The sequence below is a fragment of the Falco biarmicus genome, chromosome 4, assembly GCF_023638135.1.
Source record: "Falco biarmicus isolate bFalBia1 chromosome 4, bFalBia1.pri, whole genome shotgun sequence".
Lineage (NCBI taxonomy): Eukaryota > Metazoa > Chordata > Aves > Falconiformes > Falconidae > Falco > Falco biarmicus.
Window position 1 is genome coordinate 76,495,275 of NC_079291.1, and position 24,744 is coordinate 76,520,018.

The 24,744-nt window shown below is 44.0% G+C and overlaps 2 protein-coding genes across 5 annotated transcripts in view; both read left to right on the forward strand.

Moving 5' to 3' along the window:
- CRAMP1 (cramped chromatin regulator homolog 1) overlaps positions 1–4,821 on the forward strand; it is a 52,223-nt gene extending 47,402 nt beyond the window's left edge. For all 4 annotated transcript variants that reach the window (XM_056334999.1, XM_056334998.1, XM_056334995.1 and 1 more), the window contains exon 21: positions 1,388–4,821. In XM_056334999.1, the coding sequence (XP_056190974.1) occupies positions 1,388–1,552 (165 nt within the window). In that variant the 3' untranslated portion in view covers positions 1,553–4,821. The remainder of the gene's footprint in view (positions 1–1,387) is intronic.
- Positions 4,822–8,285: 3,464 nt separating this feature from the next.
- On the forward strand, positions 8,286–19,598 carry JPT2 (Jupiter microtubule associated homolog 2). Its single transcript, XM_056335383.1, has 5 exons — positions 8,286–8,431; positions 13,754–13,902; positions 14,407–14,549; positions 16,435–16,480; positions 17,215–19,598. The coding sequence occupies exons 1-5, from the start codon at positions 8,388–8,390 to the stop codon at positions 17,397–17,399; spliced, it is 567 nt and encodes a 188-aa protein (XP_056191358.1). The 5' UTR covers positions 8,286–8,387; the 3' UTR covers positions 17,400–19,598.
- The last annotated feature ends 5,146 nt before the right edge of the window (positions 19,599–24,744 follow it).

The following is a 24,744-nucleotide window of genomic DNA, read 5'->3' on the forward strand; positions in this document are numbered from 1 at the left end:
GGAGGAGGAGGCTTCAGGGCAGAGGGACGTAACTGGAGTCAGGCCCTTCACAGAGTGGTGATGCATGGTGGGAGGAACAGGCAAAAGCTGATTTTAGGAAGGTTCTGACTACACTGAAAGAAAATCTTTCTCACCCTGGAGACGGTCAGGCAGGGGAGCAGGTTGCCCTGAGATGTTGTACAGTGTCTGTCTGCAGAGCCTTTCAAGACTAACATCACCAAAGCCCTGATAAGCTGGTCTGTCCTCCTAGGTGACCCTGCTTTAAGCAGATTTTGAACTTAGAAACTTCTTCAGGCCCTTTGCAGTCTTAATTATCCCAGAGTTTACAGTGGTTGACTCAGTGTGACGTCACTTACATTCTAACTTTGTGGGGGCTTGCCCTGATGGAAAGAAAATGTCATTCTTCCGTTGTCCTTTGGAGTTGGATAAGGAGGTTCTGTACAGACCTTGTAACCAGAAGCTGTGGCCAGCTCATGCTGTTGTAATGTGCCCCTGGCAGCTTCAGACTCCACGCACAGCTCTACTTCCTGGCATAAATGTGAAGATTCTGCTTGCTTGGTGGTGAGAATCTCTCAAGGTGCGTGTTAATTAAAGGAATATTGGATAATTTATTTGTGTGGATTTGAAGTGACATTGCGGCCTTTGATCTTACAAACTGTCTTCAGAAGAAAATGGGCTAAGCCATCATTTTAGGCCCACCAGAGCAGCTTTTGGTGGCAGATGTGGGTTGTGTGGGAGTCTTCAGAGGAAGCAAGTATCATTTAAAGATGGTTTTAATGATCGGAGAATTTTGAAAGGCCTTTTATTGAGTGTCCTGCAGAGTCAAGTTTAATTTAAAATGCAGTTGTTAGGTTAGAGGTACTATCTTTAGAGTTTTTGTACAATGCATTTACTACTGCGCTTTAATGCTGAATTAAGGATAGGGAGGTAAAGCCCACTGAGAACTCTGGGTTTGTTTTGGGGTTTTTTAGAGGCTTCCATTTAGCCATGGATAAGAGCTACTCTCTGACTTGGTGAGATAAGTGTATCTTTCATATGAGAAGACGCTGGGAATGAAGATGAGGTAGCCAGACTCTTCTCAGGACAAGAGGCAGCGGGCGCAAATTGAAACACATGAAATTCCACCTGAGCCCAAGAAAACTCTTTTAATGTGAGGGTGGTCAAACACAGAAACAGGTTGCTCAGAGAAGCTGTGGAATCTCCATTCATGGCGATAGTTCATCCCCTGACTGGACAAAGTCCAGGGCAACTGTTCTAGCTGACCCTACTTGAGCAGGATGGTTGGACAAAATGGCCTCAAGATATCCCTTCCAACCTAAACAATTTTGCAGTTCTGTAAAATGTCCACTGACATGAAGCTCTTCTTTTTTTCTCATGTCTCTTCTAGGTGGTGGATTCACAGCTGGCTTGCATGATGAATGAGAACAGCATAGATTACATATCTCGTTTTAATGACCTTGCCCAGGAACTATCAATACCTGAGCCAACCCGCAGGGAAATTCTGTTTGATGGAGGAGGTGGTGGTCCCCCAATTGGGGATCTCTCACAGTAAGTGTATGAGACCAGCAGGCTGGTGTGGACTGTTCGGCTAAAGGTGGAGCTGGCAGCGCTGGATCATGGCAAGGGCAGGTTCTAGAGAGGCAGCTGAGGCTCAGTTGTCCCTGTCTTGTGTGCTTCTTTCTAGAAGAGAAGCATTGTCTTCAAAGGTCTGAAAAAGTTTGTGCAAGTCCTGGGATGTGCAATATACTGGGAACAACAAAACGTGAAATAGCATTACAGGAAATAGTGCGTCCCCTGCATCCGTGATGCAAGATGGCAGGTTTATGGGACAGTCCTGGACTTCTGCTTTTGAATGGCATAAGCAAGAAGCTCAAGCAGGGAAGGGTATCGCCAGAAGCTCCCCAACATGAATTATTTTTTGTGTAGTAATCAAAATGCCATGACTTGGGATCCACATTGAAGTTGTGGAGGGTGTAGGCTGGGTGTGGGTATGGGAACCATGTTGCATCTTCATATGTCCTAGTTAGCACTCTTTCTATCCGTCAGTCAAACTGAGGTTTCTTGCACTCTTTTCAAAGGCACTGCGACTCTACGATGCTTGGCTTTTAGAGACTGTTCTGTTTCTTTGGCTATGTTCTGTTGTTTGACCATTCCAGCAAGGCCATGTACCTGCTTCCTTGTTCTGTAGGGGAGCTCTGCTTCACCCTGCTCCCAGACTGCATGGGTCCTTCAGGAGTTTCCTCTATTTTTAAACCCCATCACGTGTCACAATCATCATCATCCTGACTGCACTCTCCACCTTTGAGATTCTTCATCACATTGCACAGTTCATCCCCATGAGTTGGGAGAGTGCTTTCTTGCTTTCCCTGGAGAGTGGTTGCTTTTAAAGTCAAGAAACACTGCAAAAGAGCTTACTGGAATCACTATGAAAGCTTTGTCATAATTACTCTTGACTTTGCTGGAAACCTGTATATATTGCCATCTTCACAAAACCTGAGGATTTATCTGGGAGAGGAAATAGGAAAGAATATTGTAATGTATAGAAACAATATATTAACACTAAAGTTGTTGAGATCTGTTTTATGTCATGAAGAGGAGACATGTCGAGTCCTGGCTTAATCCCGTATTTCCTCCTTGTTCTGTGAATTCCAGGTGCTCTGTAGTACCTCAGGACATCATTTTTCATTATAGTCACTTTCAGGCACTAGTGGATCTGGTACTCCCTCTACTAAATCCCTATACATTTAATGTTAGTGTTTTAATAATCAGAAGACTCGGATCCTGATACCAGCAGGTTCAAAGGAATATAAAGTTACTTTCTTTAGAGCTGGTTGTCCATCCATTCTACCTTTATAACTCAGGAGACTTTCCCTATTTCCTTTCTTACCGGTCATATGAGAGAATACCTTTATTGTGCCCCTTTTTGAAGCACTTGTCTGCTTCTCCAGTAAAAGGATGTCCCTTGGCTATTTTAAGTAGCTCTGAACTTATCCAAGGGGCTAGTCCTATATAAACTACAACTTTATATTATTAATAAATAAAGAAAACTTCCCCATCTCTTAGGCTATTATCAGGGGTTCATTTTCCCAACTTGCACTATACTTGGTGGATGTAGTTCTACCTGCCTTTAGCTACTTTTACAAGGCATTTGACTGGGAGTTTCTTCTTGTAACCTTGCTCACAGTGCACTGATAGGATTTGCTGTTTTCCCAGTCACTTTACCCTCCTTTTATGTAGATTTCTTTTTTTTAACCGCTATATAATTTGCCTTTATGCTTTCTGTCATTAAGAGAAAATGTAACAAGTTTTTTGATGCACCTTTTGTGTGGCCCAGACCAATGTTCCTGATGTCATTCAAAAAGTAGTAGGATTTGGATGACATTCTGAGACCCCATGTATCGGGCTGCTGCATTCTTGTCTTGGATATAGGAACCATACAGATGTGTAAAACCAGCATTAGTGCAACTGGATGTTCCCAACAGGGAGGCAGACCTGTATTACTAGCAAGAAAATGGTCATGACTAGAAGAACGGAGAATTTAATTCCTGTGGGCTAACTTCCTATTCTGACTGCATGTCATGTAGGATATTCAGTCCTCCTGCCGTTATTTCTGTTTCGTTATTTTTACAGAACCTTGTTTGAGAATTCCGATGCAATTATCAGGAAATCATGTAAACCTAGAATCTAAAAAGTTGAAAGCTGTCAGAAAAATGAATGCTGAGGACTGTTTTGTTCTAAGCATTCACCCTTGGTATGGAGAGGATACCTGCTAATCTCAAGAGTCACTCCCTCTAAAACTTTTAAGTTTTACTTAAACGTTGAGCTGTATTTTGGTTCAGGCTTTCTCAGTTTGTTTCATCTTGGTTTTGGCTTCTTATATTAGTAATGCTGGTTATCCTGTATGCTGTACCTCCAGAAATTCTTTGGGCTTGCAGGACAAAAGCAGAGGGCTGCTTTTGTGGCTGTGGATTACAGGCCATGCAGGAGATGTGATACATTCTAATCAAGTGTTGGGTGGGGGATCTTAAAAATTAATTAAAAAAAAAAAAAAAGTCAAAAATTTAATCTTAAAAAAATCCTTAAACTTCTAAATATTGAAAGACCAGCCTGATGGTCTCCAGTGTATTTAGGTAGCTAGACATATGTTTCCTCTTCTTAACCCGTACTGCTGATGGGGTGGATGTGAATTGGTTTTGACTCTTAGGTTGCTTAGACTAAGCGCCAGTGTTGCTGCACCTGTATGGCAGAGCACTTCATCAAGTTCTGTGAAGACTTTCTGCCATCTGATACAGGGAGCTGTCAAGCTGCCCTTTCTCGGCCCATTCAGTTGCCATAGGGGAATAATAGAACTGCAGAGTGAAGTCAGCATAGCGGTTATTTTTCATGACACCGTGAGATCAGAAAACTGCAATCCTGAACCTTTATTTGCGAGTAGGCTTTGGACCACTGAGTAATAACACTGGAAGTGACAAGAGGTCAGTTGAGCACTCAGAATTCTGTGGTTAGACATGTGTTTGGCATCAGCCTCCTAGAAGTTGTCATTATGAAACAGAATTTAATTTCAGAAATGTAATGCTTTGCAAATTGCAGTTTTAATAATAAAGCCCTTTCAGGACAAGTAAGTCTTATCGAGGAAGAACTTGAAAATAAGTTAGATCATTGTGGTAATTTTTATTGATGCAGAATTTGTTATCCTTATTATGTGAAACGTCACTTAAACACACCTCTGATTCCACCAGTTCAAGATTTTAGGTAGATGTGTTTTACAATGCTAAGCATCATCAGTTTGTGCCTAAGACTGCTAAGCGAAAAAACTGGGTGGGGGGGGGGGGGGGGGGGGGGGGGGGGGGGGGGGGGGGGGGGGGGGGGGGGGGGGGGGGGGGGGAATGTAGGAGGGGTGTGGGGGGTGTGTATGTATACACACACACATATACACGTAGTTATGCTTACATATATGTATATTATTTTGTAAAACAAAACTTTTTGAGTTTTAATTATTTCAGCTTCCCCAACGGAAGTAAGAGTCATCCTATCCTAAGCAAAACATTCAAGCAAGTTACACTGAAATGCACACAGGATTGTTTTGAGGTAAACATGACTTTGTTAGCTTAATAGCTTCTTGGGGCACTGTAAGGTGGTTGGAGAGGACAAATGGGACACTAACAACCTCCAGTTCTACTATTAATTGCTCTAGGCTTTCCCAGCATTGGTTTAGTGACTGTATGTAATAAGGAAGTTCTGAGTGGTTCAGCAAGGTGAATGGCAGAAAACTTGGTATTTTCTTGTCATCATGGCCTGGGTGAAAAGCAGTACGACGTCCTAAGAATTAGATCGACCTGTGTGTGCATGTTTGAGCTAACTGGGTTTTCTGCTGGGTGTTGCATCCCAATTACCCACACAATTATTTTTATCACTAAATCTACTAAGCATAGGAATACTAATTATGCATTGTTAAGCCTTTTTTTGACACCCCTCTTTATATTTCTAAATGGAATGAAATTACTTGGATCAAATCTAATCTGTAAAGGCATCTCATTTACTGACTCCTGCAGATCCCAGAGTGGAAATTAAGTTGCATTTTGTTTTTTTACACTCAGACTTTGGATGCAATTTATAAGGAAAGTACTGCACTTTTAACCCTTTTCAAAACCTTTGAATCTCGTTAATTTCACAGCAGTTTGTTAATGTTAACTAAGTGAAACTTTGACAAGCACTACGGCAATACGTTATCATTAATTACTGAAACATGATAACTGCTTTAGAGCTTATGGTTCTGGCAGCAAAAATTAATGCTGTTTCTTTTAATAATAGTTAAGCCATATCATCTAAGGTTTCTGGCTTGTTTGAGATGTGAATTTGTTTTATAGATTATAAATATACCTATATAGTGTATGTATAAAGCAGAATGCCCCTGTCCTTACTGATTATTTTTTGTACCATATTGTAAATTATATTATTTATGTCTTTACCAATTTTGGAAAAAGGTGTTTTTGGTTATTTAATATAATATACAAAAGCTGTTAAACTTCCTCTGTTTAAATTTCCAATTCAACTTGTAAAGCTGTTTTTATTCTTGTGCATAAATACATACTAATACTTGGTCTAACTTACGTCCAGTGTGTTACTTTGCCGTTCATTGCCCTATCGGATTTTTTCCTTTAACCTTTACATAATAATGGCCCCGGGAAGGGGGTTGGGGGTGGAGGTGCCTACAAATTTGTCCATAAGGCCAAACCTTCCAAAGGTGAAATTACGGTTTCAGTGAAATCAGTGGCATAACTTCCATTGATGTCTCCCATCCCAGAATTTTCATGATTTTCACATGGTGAGAGAAGGCTTCTGTTGGGTTTGGGGATTTTTTTGCTTTACAGCTCCTATTTCCAGTAGTGTCCGATAATTGTGTCAGAAATGTGTCAAACCAGAGAGCTCTTGGTCCTGAATGTCCCATCTTCATCCATGCTCACCAGTAACAAGGGGTAAGAAAGAAAGAAAAACAGAAAAAAATGCCAACAAACCCACCACAAAACCAGCACCAAGCAAAAAGAGTATTATACATCTTGGGGTGGTGCATTTTTTGGTTTTGGTGGGGTTTTTTTCTGTCACCGCTTCAGGTAAGCAGGAGCTTGGATGTAGAGGTTGTATTCAGGCTATATATTTTATACAGCCACTACCAGGAAAACTTTCACCCTGAGGGCAATCAGGAAGTGGAACAGGTTGCCCAGAGAGGGTTGGGCAGTGTCTGTCCTCAGAGCTTGCCAACACAAAACTGAGTAAGGCCCAGAGGAAGCTGGTGTGATCTAGCTCACCCCTGTCAGACACTAGGCCTGAGGTTCCTTTCAAGCTGAATTATCCTGTGATCTGTGTCATTAATCGATTCTTTTTTTGTACACATCTTAGGAGTTTGGTCTCTGCAATACACAACGGGAGCTTCAGTTTAATTTTGCATTGAGGAAATGCCAGGCTGTTCTTCAAGTAGGTAAGAAACGAAGAATGTACTAAAAAGCTCAGCAAAAACCTTACCAGTAATGTTCTTTGATGCATCCTTTCCATCCAGAGCGAGGACTTGTCTCTACCACCTGGAAAACTGGGCTGAGGGACCAGGTCCGAGCTCTTTTCTCTGCAGCTTCTCGCCTCCACCCTGCTGTGACACAGGCTCAAAGCTGAGAGACCTTCCATGGGATTTTTTTTCCTTTTTTTCCTACCTTATGTCAAAGGTGGTACTGAATCCTACCACTTTCTTTGGTCACAGATTATCTAATTTTGCACTTCATGTCCAAAACTTGACACTGTAAAAACAGAAGGAATGAGTTGGAAGTAAAGGATGATCAGCAAAGCAAGATGTTGCAGTTAAGAGTACCTGTCTTTGGTGTGTGGGGGTTTTTTTGTTGTTTTGTTTCATTGTTGTGGGGGTTTGGGTGTGGTTTTGGGTGTGGTGTTTTGGGGTTTTTTTAATCCTTCAGAGCACAAGCAGCAGTACGGCTGCCTCAGAAATTTACTTCTTGGCCTATGGAAAGCCGTGGAACCATTAAATCAGATTCTTCAGCTGAAAATGTTAATTGGTGACGTTGCAAACGTTTGGTTCACAAGGCCCGGGCGGCGCTGGCTCCCGGAGCAGAGCTCCCCCAGCCCCGAGGCCCCGGCGGCTCCCCCGCGGCAGCGACGGGCGGGCACCGGCTGAGGGGATTCCCGCGGGCGGAGCGGTGACGGCCCGGTAAGGGCGCACGCCGCCGCCCCTCCACGCCTGCTGCGCTCCACCGAGCCGAGGCGCGGCGCCCCGCCCGGGCAAAGCTTCCGAGGCCCACGGCAGACCTGCCGCCGCGGCCGCCCTGTTGCGAGGCCGTGCCTTGCGATGGCTGGCCTGCTGGCACTACCTGTACGGCGGCGTTCTGGGGCCAAGTGCCCGTGCGAGGCGCCAGGACCTGGTTGGACCGAAGCCGGCCCCTCCCGGAGCTGTCGCACCCGGTGGCCACAGAGCACCCGCCCCGGTAGCCCACACGCGCCCCTGTTCGCCCGGGAGGCGGAGGGGCGGCCTCCCTGGCCCTTAAATACCTTCCGGCTGCTCGCCCCGCTCCTCTCAACCAATGGCTCCGCAGCTCCCTCTGACGGACATTCAGCCCTACCAATGGGAGGAGGACAGGAGGAACGACGACGCGGGCCCTCTTCAAGCTTCCCTCCCTCTGCGAGGCTCACCGGACAGGCGGGATCATGGGGGGGGGCGGGCTGCGTTCGATAGGCTGTTGGATATGATGGGCAGGTGCGTCAACCAACGGCAGGGCAGGGCGGGCACGCCGGCGCTACCTGCGGGTCGGGCAGCCGAGGCGGAGCGCTGCGCGAGGCGCTGCGGAGCCGCGCAGAGCCGAGCCCAGCCCAGCCCGCCGTCCGCCACCATGTTCCAGGGCCCCGAGGCCGACTCGGCCAAGCCCAGCTCCAGGTGGCGCGGCGGGGGCGCGGGGCCGAGGCGGGGCGGGCAGGGCGCGGGCGGGCCGGGCCGCGGGGCTTTGTTCGCGGGGAGGGCTGCGGCAGAGGGCCGAGGCGCGGGAGGCGGGGGGGAGGGCTGCGGCTGAGGGGAGCGGGGTCCCGCGGAGGGTCGGCCGCTGCTCGGTGCCCTCGGTTCGCCTCCCCCGCGGCCTGGGGCGGGGAGCGGCGGGGCGGGCCGCGCAGAGCGGGCAGGGCCGGCCCCGGCGTGCGGCGCTCGGGCCCGGCCGGCCGGGTGGGACTGAGCCGCTACCGGGGGTTGCGGGGCTGGAGGGGCCTGGTCCGGGGCTGCCCCGCGGGGAAGGGGGGGCCTGGCGCCGGGGGCTCCTTCCCCCCAGCCCGCTGCCCCGGGCCGGGAGGAGGGCCCGGCCGCGCTCAGTGCTGCGCTGAGAGGACCCGCCACAGGCGTCCGCACCAGCCGGTGCTGGCTCGTGCCCGCCTTGCAAAGGTGAAATACGTTGTTGTTACGTTTGGACGAGGGCATGCGGGCTGGTAACGCGGGGCTGAGGTGATTAACCCGTGCGCGAGGCGGTCACGTGCTCGGAGCGGGGGAAGGAAGCGTTTCCCGGTGTTAGGAGGGCGCTTTGGGTTTGCCTTTTATGCCAACCGCTCCGAGCTGTGTCCGGCTTTTACGATGACATCCGAGGATGCCATCGTAGTGTGGTCTCCAAGAAGCTTCTGCTCCCATTGGTAATTCTGAAACCACGATTCACTCAGGGTTTCTGGATAGAGTCTGGGATCCAGGTTCATCATAACTTACTAGTTAGCAGCTAGCAAAGGTGGTGTTACTACACCTTGTGCTCTGGCATTGTGGCAGAGTGTTTTCATCGTGCCTGAGAACAAACCATAGCAATACACACAGTATATGAACAGACCTGGCGCGGCGAGCGTGCATACTGCAGCACTGCAATATGTTACCTTACTGGATTTTATTGAGCGGGCTCTGAGATGATGACTATCGACATACAGCCTATGCCATCAAAAGCAAAAAGTACTTGGTTTAAAGACACTTTTCTTTCCAGAGCTTATTCTATTCCTTCCTTAAGCAAAAGTTTATGTGATGAGAATGCAAATCCTTTTGCCGTTCTCAATGTGTAGAAGTTTCTCTAATTAAAATGAAACTGAATTCAAAGTCACTGCAGCAGCCATCATCTGCTGTGGAAGTGGGAAAAAATAACTCTTCCTAATGTAAAAATCTTTGTGATGATGAAATTATGAACAGATGCTTTGCATTTTGAGAACTTCATAATACAGAGGTATTACTGTTAGAAATAAGTGATGCAAAAAATACTTTAAATGAAAGCTTCCACTTTAAGTAATTATCCAGTGAGACTTATCTACTGATCCAGGTAATGTATACAGTGATACAGCAAACAACTTGTTTGCTGAATCAAACTAACTTCCTAGTTTTAATTTATTAAACTTTGTAACAATGCTTTGTATTTTTAAGGAGGTTTTGCTTTTTGGAAATAAAACATGGAATTGCGCATCTAAGAGTTGTTGCTGGGAAAGCAAAGCAGGACAGAATTCTATCATTCTACTCTTGGTGCGTGCTATAAAGATGCATTGCTTTTATGTATCGTCAATTGATTTAGTATATGAGCGATTTCACAGCTGCTGCATAGAGCTGAAAATGTTACATGTAGCCATCTTGGAAATGTAATACGCATGTTCCCCTCTTCCCCATCAGTGTTACTGTAGAACTTTCAGATCAAGGGCGTAACTGACTTAACAGAGCTTGCTGTTTATTTATGAGTGAGCTATTTAATGAGCTGTGAGTTGGTATTGATCCAACAGCAGGAGTGTCCCCAGCACCTTCTGGTCTTGGCTTCAGAGCCTGGTGTTCTAAACCTTAACACGCCTGCTTTCTGCTAGTTACCTTAGTGATAGTCTCTTATGTATAACGCAACTTATTTTACCTGCTTTATTATAACTGTCTGAAGACTGGTGGGACTTCAGTATTTAACTTCTAGGCAGAATTTAAAAAAAAGTACATATTTATATAGCCAGTGTCTTGAAGTAATGGATGTCTCAGCACCTCTTCCACAGGTCAGCTGAAAGATTTAATGAGGAAAGGGCATTCAAATTCAAGTGTGTTAGAATGTAGGAGAAAGAGACCACAAGAACTAATTAAAATTCTTCAAGCCTGCCAGAAGAGAACAAAGCAATTAGTAGAGGCTTTTAAACTTAAAAGGTAGGGTTCTTAATTCAGCTATTCTAGATGAATTGACAGTCCTGTAGTCTACTGGAGGGGAGGGGAAGAACAGGCAGATCTAGATTGTGTAAAAAACAGAGGGGGCAGGGGTTTTTTATTACAGTTTAAAAGACTCCTACCCCCCAGAAGAAAAGGTGATCAAACTTACCTGGTTACAATGGCTACTAGACACAAAAATATCTCTATGTATGTATGGCACTCTATGTAACTGGTATAATACCCGTATAAACAGCATGATACTAATATAAACTAAAACTGCTGTAAAGTGTTGAATTTCCTTGTACTCTGTTGAAGCAGCTCACGCTGGCTTATCCACTTTTAGCACGCTGTTTTCCCTTGGTAGGATTCACAGGCTAAATCTTGTTTTCTTTCTTTGTGTGGGAGACCTGCACATCTCAGCTGATCTAGAAATGAGTGACAAGGAGGTCAGGAGTGCTCTAGAGGCGACAAAGCAAGAAAATAGCTTTGTATTCTCCCCAAGTTTGGGCTGATGTGAAGGAGCACAAAACCTTGTCCTCTTTACTATTGTAAAATGGAAGACTTTGTTGCTGTACTTCAGGATTAGTTTTGGTAATTCCTTTGAATGATTTAGTTATCTAACTTAGCATTAGTTAGAATTTTATGGACCTGGTGTCACAGTTACTTGCAAGTGTATGGAATATTCAGAATTGTACTAGCAATTAGAAGTTTCTGAAATTGAGGAAGCAAATCCACTTTGTGTATGTAGAGCAAAGAAGTTCTTTTGTGTGATGCTGGCAGAAAAGGTCACCTATTAGCTGATTTCAAAGTGCCTCGTAAAGCACCTTGCCTTATTCATTGCAGCAGTAGGGTTTTCTTAGTATGTATACTGAGCTGAAAATGGGAGGACAATATAAGATTAATTAGTGTTGGATTTCTTTTGATGCTTAACTGAGTTGGTTAATGGAATAATCAAGACCTTTAATCTTAAAATGGGGTTGCTCTTTTTTTTTTTCCTGCAGTGAATCTTAAATCCAGTTGCAGGAATGAGAAGTAATTTGATTCTTATGGCTGGTTGTTTTTCTTAAACCAAAAAAAATCTGAATATAGTTATTTTGTTATTCCCTCCTACGCTTGTAACAATGTGTTAAGAAAACAGCATGGTAAATGGAGTGAATCTATAGTGTAAGAAATGCTATCTGTGTAAAGTATGTTTTGCTTCCTTTCAATCTCTTTGATAGTATACTTAGAACTCAAGAAAGACTAGATGCTTTAAAAAAATTTCTGGAAAGAATGGGTAAATCCAGAAATCACTGAAATTATATGAAGGATACTAACAGAGCTGCTGTTTTAACAGGAGCCCCTTCCCAAACTCCTGTTTTTGCGTTGGTGTGTCATCCGTCCATCTCCCCTTGTTCCCTTTTCCTTCCATTTCTCAAGTTTAAATGCTCAAACTGCTTCGTGGTTTCTGGTCCATTCTGAATGATTGACATACATAATTTGCCTATATGATGTCTGGTTTTAATAGCAGTTTTAAATCTTCTGAGATATGTGGAAAGCCTGTAGCATAGTTGGATCTGTAGTGTGTTGAAAGTTAAATTGTAAATAAACCTTCTGCTCAGATATGATGTTACCTGTCCAGTGGACAAGAGTTATCCTGTCTACTGAAATTCTACTTACTCCCTCAAGCTAAAGGGATTCATTAAATCCACGGTTTTACTAAGGATTAAAATATTGAAGTTGGCCAGTAAAGATAGTTTCTCTGAGGCTGGTTCTGTCTATATAAACTACTCCCAGGCTAAAAGAGGAACTTTTTTCTCCTTCCTCTCAAAGAGTATAGAACTGCTTTCTGCATCCTGAGTTCTAAAATGCTGACAAGGCTCATTTTCTGACAGAGCAGCCAAATATCTCCACTTTTGTGAAATTAAATCTTAGACTTAAATTGGAGTAGATCTTGGCTCAGAGAGGAACCTCTTTTTATGCCTGGCAGATACCTAACTTGAAACGTCTTGCTTCTGTCACAGATCTATGGAGGGAGTGTCTTGTATTGATTCACTGACATTTGAATTCTGTTCAGGTAGTGTGGGATAAAGATGTTGCAATTTGTAAGTGTTCCTTTTGTATAAAAGTAAAGGTTAGTTTAGGTCCCAGATCAAGTATTCAGATTAGAAGAGGTATAATTCAGCTACTACTTTTGCTCAGCTGCTAAGATTGTAGCTAATTGGCTGAGTAGACATAAATGTAAAGATTATTTTTGCTATGTACGTATTAATTGCTTTGCCATGCTTTTTCTGTTCATTTCCCAATCAGTTCCACTGGTTCTGCTTCTGGGTAGTAGTTCAGTTCCTTTTCAGGGCAGGACCTGAAGTCTGTTGAACAAGGCATAGGTGTTAACTGGACTTATTACTCAAGGACAAGCATGACTTTTGGTAGGTTTTCAAGAAGTCAATGCATTTCTATTGTAACCTCCAAAATTTATGAGGATCTGTTTGGTACACCTCTGGTGCAGAGCTTTGGTTGTAATGGATTTGTATCTTGACCCCTAAAAATGTGGCTTTTTGGCATTCCAGCTTTCCATTGTAAACTCTTCAGCAGCTAATATGATTACTGGCAGTTGAAACTAGGAAATTTTTTAGTAGCTATGAAATTCCTGGTTTTGTTAAAAAGTGAGTTTGAGTTGTATCACAGATGCAAAGTTGGTACTGTGATTTAGCAGACAGTCTGATTCTGTAATAGTTATTTTAAAAATACTAACCAGAGTCATACGTCTTCTCCTAATCTCCTGTTGCTCCTGGAACACCACAGATAGCGTAGCCATTTGTTCTCGTGGCACTGGTGTGACCATTCCAAGTAATCACACGTAACTTAATGATGAAGTTGACTTACTAGGAGGCTGGCAATATTTGTGCTGAACTTGAGAATATTTTATTAGAACAGCTCTTGAAAAGTAGATACTTCAAAGACATAGCAGAATTACCTGAATTAAATTAAAATCAGAATAGTTATTCATAGCGTACAAGGGAGAATGGGGAGGGGACGTCAAATATGTTGAATGCTGTAAATTTCAAATAAACTTTTTGTCTCTTCTCTCATTCTGCAATGCAGGGTATTGAAGCCCCCAGGAGGAGGTTCTAGTAATCTCTTTGGGAGTACAGAAGAAGTTTCTTCTTCAAGCCGGCCACATCGGATGGCATCCAATATCTTTGGAGCATCAGAACAACCTCAAAACATTCCAAAAAGAACGAACCCTCCAGGTAAGAGCAGCCACCTCCTTTAGCACCACTGGGCTCTGAATTGCAGCTCAGTACTGGTTTTGTGTTCCTCAAATGGAACACTGAGATCTGTCTGTCTTTTTATGTTGCATTTTTACAAATTGGGTGGGCTTGAACAATAAATTATTCAGATTTCTGAATATATGAATATTTCAGCGATCTACATGTTCGCAGACTTCTTAGCACATCATCCAAGTCTGATTCTTTCTGAGTTGAGGTCTAGGAAATGATGAAAGGAAACTGCTTCTATTCTAGAGCTGTCTCATCAGTTAGCTGCACAGAGTACAGCTGTGATTCTGAGATGGGCTAGTGAATTCTTGTAACAAAGGATTTCAACTAGTATCTTCAGTCAAGCAAAGGTAAGTATCTAGGCAGTAGAGTTCTACAAGTCTTTGAATTCTTGTATTTCTTTTTTTACTTTTTTAATGCAGTGTTGTAAAACTAGGTCATCTAGGAACAAAAAAAATAATCATAACTCTCTTGCAGGAGGAAAAGAAAGTGGTATTTTTGAGGATTCTAGTTCTTCTCAGCCTCGTCCACGCATGAATCCACCTGGTGGGAAGACAAGTGATATCTTTGGATCTCCTGTATCCACCGGCGTTGTGCGAGCTCACCCAAACAAGCCTAAGGTATTTGTACTTCTTTCACTGTCAAACCACAAAGCTAGCAGCTCAGACAAGTCTTACAGTCTTGTCACAATGCAATGCCTGTGTTCTCTTTAAGATGACAGACCTGAATTATGCATAGGGTAACTTCAAGTTAGACAGTTATTCCTGAATTCTCTTTTTGATAGCTCGTTATCTTTGGTATATCAGATCTTAGCATGCTCTGTAGTTTGCATGGAAAACTATTAATTAGACTGTGGATGTGTGTTCAGAAAAAAAGAAAAAAAAAATTCCAAAGCCTTTGGTCTTCCTTGTAAGTGAGGTACAGCCAGAGTTCTTGGCACGCAGCCAGACAGGGAGATGATACTTCTCTTTGTTCTGCAGTTTGGCAGAGGTGGTCTTGATGCCAGCTCTGAAGGTTGGTGAATGCTGGTGAGCTACAGTCATAAATCTTGATGTGGCCCGGCTGTGTGCTTCACCTCTCTTCAATACGTGTCTCTGCATTCAGTGTGAAAGCATTTTAGCAGGAGGTTAAGCTTAAGTGATCAACAGTGAAAAACTAACTCAAGATCAGCTTTGAGTGTCAGGTCCAGCATGTACTTGATTTTGTGATGTCAGACAAAAGTGTTTCTCGCTCTATAAGGTATTTTTTGATCTTAAAGCTGGGATGTGTAATGGTTGGTGAGGCTTGTAGTTAACCACCAAATCTCGTTTTGGAATAAAGGGTACGTTGCCTATTCGTTTCTGTATTTCAGTGCCCTATATTCAGTTTTACAGCCTGCTGCCTTACTCTTAAGTAGGTAGGATTCAGTGAGTAGCCACTGTGTGGGCAACGTGTTTGACATGTCAGATAGCATGGAAACTTGACATCCCGTTCACTCTTTGTGCTGAAAAAGTAGTAGCAGCCTCATTTCTCCTGGAACCTTAGGAAGAAAAGATTAGTCCAATGTAACTTTTTTCCCCTCCTTTTTTCCCTTAAGTGTGAGGGTGCTGGTAGTGTGCTTTTGCCTACCTTATACAGACTGGAGTGTATTTCGGGGGATTTGGGTCATAAGAAAGGAGGAGGGGAAAAAGACTGGGAGCTGGGTTTTGTCAACTGGGTGCTGTTGGTGTAGGAAAGGGGTTTGTTTTTCCTCTGTACCCCTTTATCAGGCTGGCATCAGGTTCTCTTTAGTTGCCTTTTTCGAGAATGTAACATTAATTCCTGTGAATTTCTGACTAAATGGAGGACAGCACTTTGGAAATTCCTATGTCTTCATTTAAAGCATTGGAATTGTGGGAAATGCTGGGATGGAAAGGAGATAGCATATTTGCAAAAATTACTGCAAGTTGAATTTCATGGGTGGGAAAATATGCAAGCTGTTCTGAAGTGTTGCATGTATTTCCAGCAGTTAATTGAGATTGTTGGGGAAATGATCTGAAAAGGTTTTGTCAGTTACCTGAGGTTCAGGTCACAAGGGATACTTAGTTCAGGTCACAAGGGATACTCGCTGAAGACAGTAATTGCTGAATAGGAATAGGGTGCTCAAGGGCTGCTTGTGTTCTGGTTGTGAATACCAGCTTCTCCTGGGTGGTAGCGGATGCTTGACAAGAATGGTACTTCCAGGCCTTGGGACTGAACTGTTTCTCATAGACAAAGTTTTAAGACTGATGGATGGATGTAGCATCTGCAGCTGTGTGAATCCTGAGATGTGCACCTTGACATAACATAATAGTTACCTCCTACCACTTCTTTGGGGATTATGTAGTGATGGAGGGGATGAAGAGGTGCACATAGTGGCTGCAGCTGTTGGCTTTTACCATGATAAATGCATAAACTTAGATCAGAACCCAAGCAAGACTTTCTGAAAGATTTTGTGGCAGAACTACTGTTTGATAATACACTAAGGTGGTTTTTGGTTCTTTGCAGGATCACATTGTCTTGAAAGAAGATGAAACACCAAAGAAGCTAGAAGGTCAGCAAGAGAAATTCCTTTCTCTCTTCTCCTTCAGAAGATAAGCTCTGAGGAATAGTTTTGTATGCTTCCTCTTCAAAACATAAGACTAAGGCTGGTGTTTAGGATAGTATAACTGAGAAGTTTTCCTCCTTTTGGAAATTTAATCACTTGTCTTGGGGAAGTGGTTCTCTTCCTCTTACTGAGGAGAACACCACAGGCGTAAGTCTTGACACTGTGTGTGTGTTTGTATATACTTTGCTTTATACCATCTGTGTATATGTAGATATATATGGAATCTGTATATACAGAAAAGCATCTGATCAGATCACTTCTTCCTCTCTTGCTCTCTCCTTCATGTGTGTAATCTTGTAAATAACAGGTAGCTGACTGACAAAATGTATTATTGCTCAGCTAGTTATGGCTAAAGAATGATGAGAACACTGCTTTCAAGCTCAGCATGAAAGGATTGATTAGTATATTGCAACTCTTAATTGCCTGAAACTGCCAAAATAATTCTGAAGGTATGTTGCTTAGCCTGCATATCCTTGTTAGAAAGACTACTGAAGAAAGAGAGGGATTGTTGTGAAGACTTAAATTCTTCCTCAGCACCTGTTTCCTTCAGGAAAAATAACCAGAGAAACCCTAGTGTGCTGTGGGTGGGAGAAATGGGAAATAATGCAGCCTACAGAAGATGAGGCATGTTGTGCACTACAGAATAGCAAGTTGATCTAATCTCTTTCCTTTTTATTCAGCTACAGAAAATGTCAAACCACAGCTGGAAGATGGAGGTGAGAAAAAAGATCTGGGCAAAGAGGAGCGATGCAAGGAGCCAGAACCCAAGATAGACAATCACGAGCCCCGACTGGGGCCAAGGCCACGCTCACACAACAAAGTTCTCAACCCGCCGGGGGGGAAGTCCAGCATTGCATTCTACTAGGGTCATCTGTTCGCTTTCACTAACGGAGTCTGCACAGAAACACTTGTCTGTGGTTGCGAGGTTGGTTTATAGACTGTTGTTTGTCAGTAGATTCTTAGGCAGATGGATAAGGGTTATGCTCGAGTGTGTAGGAAGGGTAACCTGGTGATTTGGGGAGGGAGGGCTGGGGAGGGAAAGGACAGCCTGTGGAAGATGTGAGTATTGGCTTGCCTGGGTGGGTGGCAGAGGGGGACATTAGTGTAACTTTGTGAAAGATCAGTGCTACTTTGTGGTGAATTCATCTCAGACTGTTAGGTTCTTAGCTGGTTAGCGGCTCAGGACACTCTTGTGGAGTCAGGCTTAGCCATACAGTCAACATGTACAACAGCGTGAATGGGCAGGGACCTGGAGGTCACATCTGAAAGGTTCTGCAGCGCAGCAGGTAGGCTGTGCTTTCCTCTGGGCGATAGGATGCAGCTTCACAGTGTGAGGTGACTTGCACTTTAATGTAAATACATTCCACTGGAACAAGTAATGCTACCGTGGTTTTGAGTGTCTTCAGTCTTTGGTTCTCTCTTCCTCTTTTCTTGCTTTGCAGCACGATTGCTGATACAAGGACAAAACATGCTGAAAGTTTCATTTGTACTCATAAACCATCATACGTTAAAAAGTATCGTGGTCTTCCCTCCTCAGAGTATTCAGGCTTTTCTGATGCCTTCAGTAATCTGCTGATTACTACAACTAGCTCTTGACAAGTGGTAATGCCAGTCCAACATGCTGTTTCATGTAGGTGCTTCTAGAAGACTTTTATTTAACGTATCCTGGGTGAGTGCTTGCATGGTTTCTGGTAAAGATGTGGGTGCAAATGTGAAGATGTGGGTGCAAACAATACCTTTATGGTCCTCCTTGAACAGAAGTAACTTACAGTGTACGATTACAGTGGAGAGTATACCAGGTTGTCCAGACAGCTAGCTTTGACCCAGCCTGTATAGAAATGCCTTTGCTTCTGCAAAGGTTTTTACATTGTGCCCTGCAGAAACCAGGATTGTTCTGCTGCCTTCACCACAGTGCATTTTTTTGTTTGTTTGTTTGTCTGTGCTGACTCTGTTAGTGAATTCTCTCGTCTTTGGTCAGCCTTACGTTTTGCCTTTGACTGCCTCAAATTTTTGTTGGTAAGGTTGGGAGAACTATGTGGATTCTCCCCAAACCACAGCTGTAGTTGTTTTGAGATGTGCTGTAGACGATCCTAGTTGGAGAAACAATGACTTTAGCAATACAAACCTTTTGGTTGTGCTGGCTATTTTAAATCGTGTTTGGAAGACGTGCACATTTTGCACAGACATCTGTTAGGGAGGGTAGCTCCCATCATTTGTTCTCTGAATGGACTTTCTTATCATATCCACCAAAGAACGAGTGGCCTTACCTGCGTGTGTCTGCTGCTGCTCTAGCCCAGGTCCCCTGGGAACAGTGACTGTTCAGAGGGGACTGCCTCTGGGCCAGGTGCTAAAACACTGATTTTATAGTGCTTACTAGACTGCCTAGTTCAGTTGATGTTGGAAATGGTGGATGTCTACATGAAGACTTAGTTGCCTTTTTGGATAGTGAAATATATGGGGCAGTGCTGAAGGTAGAAATAGCCATGGGAAGTAGGGATTTCAATGCCTTTGTACCTTTCTGATCCGTTTGGAGCTCCCTGTTACTTGTTGGCCACCTAGGAAAACAAGACAGCAATTGTAACTGCAACCGTGGAATGGATTTTTCTTACTTCTAAACATGTATTTCCTAGAAGCTGTTCTTAAGCCTGTGCTGTTTAGCCTCTGGCTGAGTCTCGGACACATCTATTTGTTTCAGTTCCTTGTTCCAGCACTTGCCAAGGGTTTTAAGATGCTGCCATGTGGAAAAGTCAACCAGAGGCTGCTTTCTGCATTGAAGGGTCTGGTGTGATTGACCTGTCTGTAATACTGAGCTTAGACTTGGCATCTTTTATAGTACCTGATGTGCATTGGCTACAGTGCCTGTCTTTTAAACAGCAACTTCCAGCTAGGCCTTAAATTAGTTAAACTATGTTAATTTTCTTGCATTTCTTTCTTTGGAATGTATACCATGTTTTTCAGCTTGTCAAGTGAGATTGATGAGAGCACTTCTCCGGGACAGAAGGGGATTGGAAATCAAATGATAAATCATGCAATTGTCAATAAACCTCTGTATTTTGTTACTTCATGGTGTGTTGCAGATGTCTGCTTGTATAAATCAATCAGTTGTCCAGTTCAGGGTAGATGCACTGGTGAATTCTGTTATCCGAAATGGGAAAAATCGCAAAATCCTTTTTCAGGCCACCTGTGCTGGGCAGTACACTTCGGAGATTTGACATCCTGCTCAGGGGTCATGGGACAAGCACCTCTTATCCCTGGGGACTGTGAAGGGACGGTAGCAAGGGTGGGCTGTTCAGGTCAATGCCTTTTTGTGGGCAGCTGTACAAAGCTGGTGCCCTGTACAAAGCAGGGATGCTGTTACGCTCTTCAGCAATATTGTAAATAGACTTAAATATCCGAATATTTTAAATACTTAAATCTATTTGTAGAGTAGTGTAGTAATTCCGCTTGAGCAAGGGATGCTATTCATGCGGAGAAGTCATCGTCCCACCTCTGCACTTCCAATGAGTACATAAAACTCTCTTTGTGTGCCAGACTGTCTTGGCTGACAGAGTGGAGGTAACTGCAGCTGCAGATGTTCCAGTTTGGGGCGTGTGGGACATGATGGCCTCTCAGCCAGGGTGTGTTCTAAATCTGCTGGGTTCATCCCTTAAACCACAGCTTGTGGTGCCTACAGAGCCTCTTAGCCAGCACCTGCTTCTACAGTGACTTCTGTGTTTTGCACAGAGAGTTTTGCTATTTATAGTTCAGGACTCTTTCAAGCACGCACAGTGCTTTGGGTGGGATCTGCTTAGTGTGGGAACTGGCGAATATCCTTGATGGATAACGTGTTGGTAATGAAGGACTGTCCCTCCTTTGAACTGTTGTCAACTAGGAGAGTACAATATAGTTTTCACTTTGCAGCTCTGTATGTTACCTCATTGCTTTGCCCCTAAATTGAAGTTTTGTAGCTTAAACGCTTAGGATAGAGTATTATCGGGGTTACTGTTTCAGACTTGGAAGTAAGATGATAACCGTTATAATAAGCTTAGCTTGGGAAGTGGTTAAAGGATGCCTTGTGTGCTTTTCTGAGTCGTGTACGATTCTAGGTATAACTGCTGCTTAGTTCCTAAATGTCACTGTGTCTGCCCAGTACAAGACAACCCTGTTCTAATAAACAGCCCAGCTGCAGTGCATCATCCCTCCCCATCCCCCTGAACCCCATTCACCCAGGTCAGCGCATGTTTTCCCCCCTTGGGACTGCTGGCCTCCGTGCAATGCCTTCTAAGCAAGCACTGTCTGATATTGTCCTTCTGTTACATCACTGCGTAACCATTGACAAACAGCCCGCTTTGCACTCTCCATAAGATTAATGTCCTCCCTGTCAGTGTTTTAAGTAGCATTACTGTGGGTTTTTTGAAGGATTTATACAGGTTAATCAGACTTGGCGTATCTGAAGTATGTTCTTGGGGCTTGTCTAGTGAGAGAACATACATGGTGGTGTGTGGAGACAATTATTTAAGCACTAAATGAGTAACTTGTGGTGTGTTCCCTGAAAAATTCTTGCAGTTGCTTACATACAATGTGATCGCAGTGGTGCATGGACACACCCAAGTTAGTATGTGATCATGTGGTGGAGAACTGATTGATGCTTGCTTGCATCAACACATGGAGCGTGCTCAGTTGTCAGCTCACATCTTCACAGTTTGGAAGCCAGCTGGCCACTCAGCATTTTGTTCGAGCCCTGTGATGTGGCTCTATTGAATTGCAGCTTGAAGCTCTGCTGAAATCCTGTATTACTTCCCTTTGGAAAAGGTGATGGTTTAAAATGTTGAGGCTGGAGTTTTCCATTGTTTATTTTTCTTGAGGACTAAACTAGGGGCACAGCCAGGATGCTGTGCTGGACAAGAGAAAGCAGAAGGATGCCAACCTCTGAGTGTAGTCTATCTGCTGGTATCGGAGGCAGGATTATAGAGAGACTTTGGCACGAGGTAAGCCATGTGTGTCACTGCTTGTTACAAGGTGTGCAAGTAAAAGACCGAGTGATGATTTATTGCTGGCCAAGAGCTGAAGCATGGAACCCCCACAAACAGCCAGCAGACTAAACTGGGTAATTTGCTACTTGCTCCTCACTCTGAAAACACAGTCAGTGAGCAGAAAGAGCAGGTTTTAATTATTGTGCTAAATTTGCAGCCCTGATTACTTTTATTGCTTTATCTTGCATCTGGGGATAAAGATTATTCTCTCTTGAATGTCGCTTTCCCTTTCTTTCAAGCTGCAACTCCTGATGTTGTTTGCAGGACCGCCTTCTCCTCAATGCTGCTGTAACGGGCAAGAAAGAATGCCAGAATTTGCTTTACTCATCAGCCTCTCTAGCTCCAGTTAGCTTCTAGTTCTTCTCTCTTACCCTACCATTTCCCTCCTCCCTCCTCCATATATGTGTATTTTAAATGGTAGCTATGTGCCTTTGGCCTCTCAGTTATCCCTCCCTTGCTACTCCTGGGTGTATGCTATATGCCGCTTAAGCCAAAAATGCAAACAGCTCTGTGTCAAAGTGTATTGGAAGCATAGAGGTCTGTCAGAAGTAAGCGGGAAATTTATGTTGTGCCAGTTTCTTCATAATGGTGATGGCTTTTCTTCCAGTGCCACCTCCCACAAGCATGTAAATGTGTGCTCCGCTGTGTAAAAGCGCTAAACGTTCTGGCTTCTGGGAGCATGCACTGGAGCATGAGTAAAAAAAATCCACCTCAGTGTGAGTTGCCTGAACTAATGTCCACTTCTCACGTTTCACAGTTTATATTTTAAGAGTTGCAATCCACTGTGTCTTATGCAAGAGGAAGGTTCTGCCAAAGTATTGTTGAAAAGAGCTTGTTTTCCAGGGTTGCCCAAGGCTAGGCAGAGGGTGCAGGGTGGGGATTCTTATTTTCCTGTACACGTGGTTGGTGCAACACCACAAAAAATTAAAACCAGTTGATTGTTTCTTTCGATTTTTTGCAGCATGCTGAGTTCTGTGAATGCCACCCTTTACTATCATGACAAGCTCAAAGAAAGCAGAGTGCCATGCAAGTGATTTGTAGGAAGTTTCTCAGAAGTGAGCTCTGGCATTTCAGGAGTGGGTGTCGAGCAAGAATCGGGAAGGCAGGGAAAGTGAAGGTGACTTTCCTGTCATCAGTGGAGTAATTAATGAAACAACCAGTTCAACAGGCATAACAGGAAGCTGTTGACGTACCCTACTGGAGATGAGCAGGTACTGTTGCAGGAAGGCTCGTTCTTACGTCGGCTTCAAGCTTTACTAATCTGAGCTGAAATATGGGAGCAGTCTTCTAAGAATAACTCCTTGCCTGTGAGAGGCTCTAGCAAAATCCTTCCAACCTAAATATGGTCTTCGTGCAACAGACTCAAAGGTCACTAGAATCTCCCAACATTTTTAGATTATAATGAAGTGGTTTTTAAAAGGGACCTTTGCACAACACTGTCTACACAAACCTCTCTAGCCCGCAGAAGTTCTTACTGCGGGTGGCGAGGCACTGGCCCAGGCTGCCCAGAGCAGCTGTGGGTGCCCCATCCCTGGCAGTGCCCAAGGCCAGGCTGGATGGGGCTGGGAGCAGCCTGGGCTGGGGGGAGGTGTCCCTGCCTGTGGCAGGGGGTGGAACTGGGTGATCTTTCAGGTCCCTTCCAACCCAAACCGTTCTGTGATTCAGTGACAGGATTATAGGTGGCAAATTTTCGAAATACGCAGGAATGTAGGCAGTGAGGTTCCCAGTGCTACACAGTCGTAAACTTTGTTAACCAATGGTAGATTTTAAGGGAATCTTTGATGACAAGCTAAAAGAAAATAGAGCTTTCTTTGAAAGAAAGAGTATGTATGGCACAACTTAAGAACAGAAGAGTGAGGTTTCTATTCTGGTAATTCAGAAGGAGATGATGTAATGGCAAACAGGAATGGCTGGCTTTTGACCTTCTTCCATGAAGAAACCAGTACAGGGCTTTCAGTGGGTATCCCAGCACTTGTGACAGGGCCACCCCACTGAATTTAGCTGCAGCAACATAAGGATATAAACTGAGAAAGCTGGTGACTCCCTGCCAGCCAGGCTGAAGCCACGGCATTTAAGCTGGGCATTGGCAGTACTCCCATAAAAAATCAGCTCTATTGAACATGTGCTTTCTTTGGTACACAAGCATCCAGCCTGAGTATAGTACTGCTGCATGTGGTTTTTCATAATCACATTTGGAAATTCACCATGGGATTTCTCCACTACATTAAAAAAAAGCAACTGCAGGATTTCAGTGCTGAAGAGCAGTGCACCAACTGGGGGCTGAGGGATGCACTTAAAGCCAGTCTAGGAAGAGTCTGACTTACCAGCTCGGTAAAAACACTGGTGAGGCCTCACGTGGAGGGCTGAGTCCAGTTTTGGACTCCCTAGTATGAGAGAGATGTGACTTAGGGAAAGAGCACAGTGATGGGCCACAAAGGTGTGAAATGGACTGGAGCATCTTTCATAAGAGGAGAGGCTGAGGGCGCTGGGGCTGTTTGGCCTGCAGAGATGGCTCGGGGAGATCTTACTAGTGTGTTCAAGGACCTGCAGGGAGGGAGTGAGGACAAGGGAGCCAGATTCCTCTCTGAAGAAGAGGCATTAGGCAAAACTTAAGCCACGCAAAATTCTATCTGAACACAAAGAAGCACTTTTTATACTGTCAGAGCAGTGAAACACTGGGTCAGGTTGTCCAGAGAGGTTGTAGTCTCTCCATCTGTAGAGGTGCTCAAACTCTGACCAGATGTGGTCCTGGTCAGCCTGTTCTGGCTGACACTGCTTGAGCAGAGGGTGTTGGACTAGATGATCTAAGGAGGTCACCTCCAAACTAAAAGATTTGTCCACCTTTTTTGCAGTTCTGTGACTTCTCACCCTACTCCCAAATTTCTGCTGCACCAGCCTCCCAACAGGGAAATCCTTTCATTACCTGTGGTGTGAAATGAATTCACAGGGTAACTTAAAACTTAGAAGACCTTGCTCTTCTGAACACATTCTCTTCAGTCAATCAGTTTTAACAAAACTGTGCTTTGATGGGTGGATTTGTTTTCTGTGACATCTTCTTACAATATGACTTTCCTCGATGCTGTCTGTGTCTAAATTGCTTTCAGTCTACCAGTGTTTATGTTAAATGCAACTTGAGCAGAGCTGCTCCTAAGAATTTGTAATAATTTACATTGTCACTGACTTCAGCATTCCTTATAC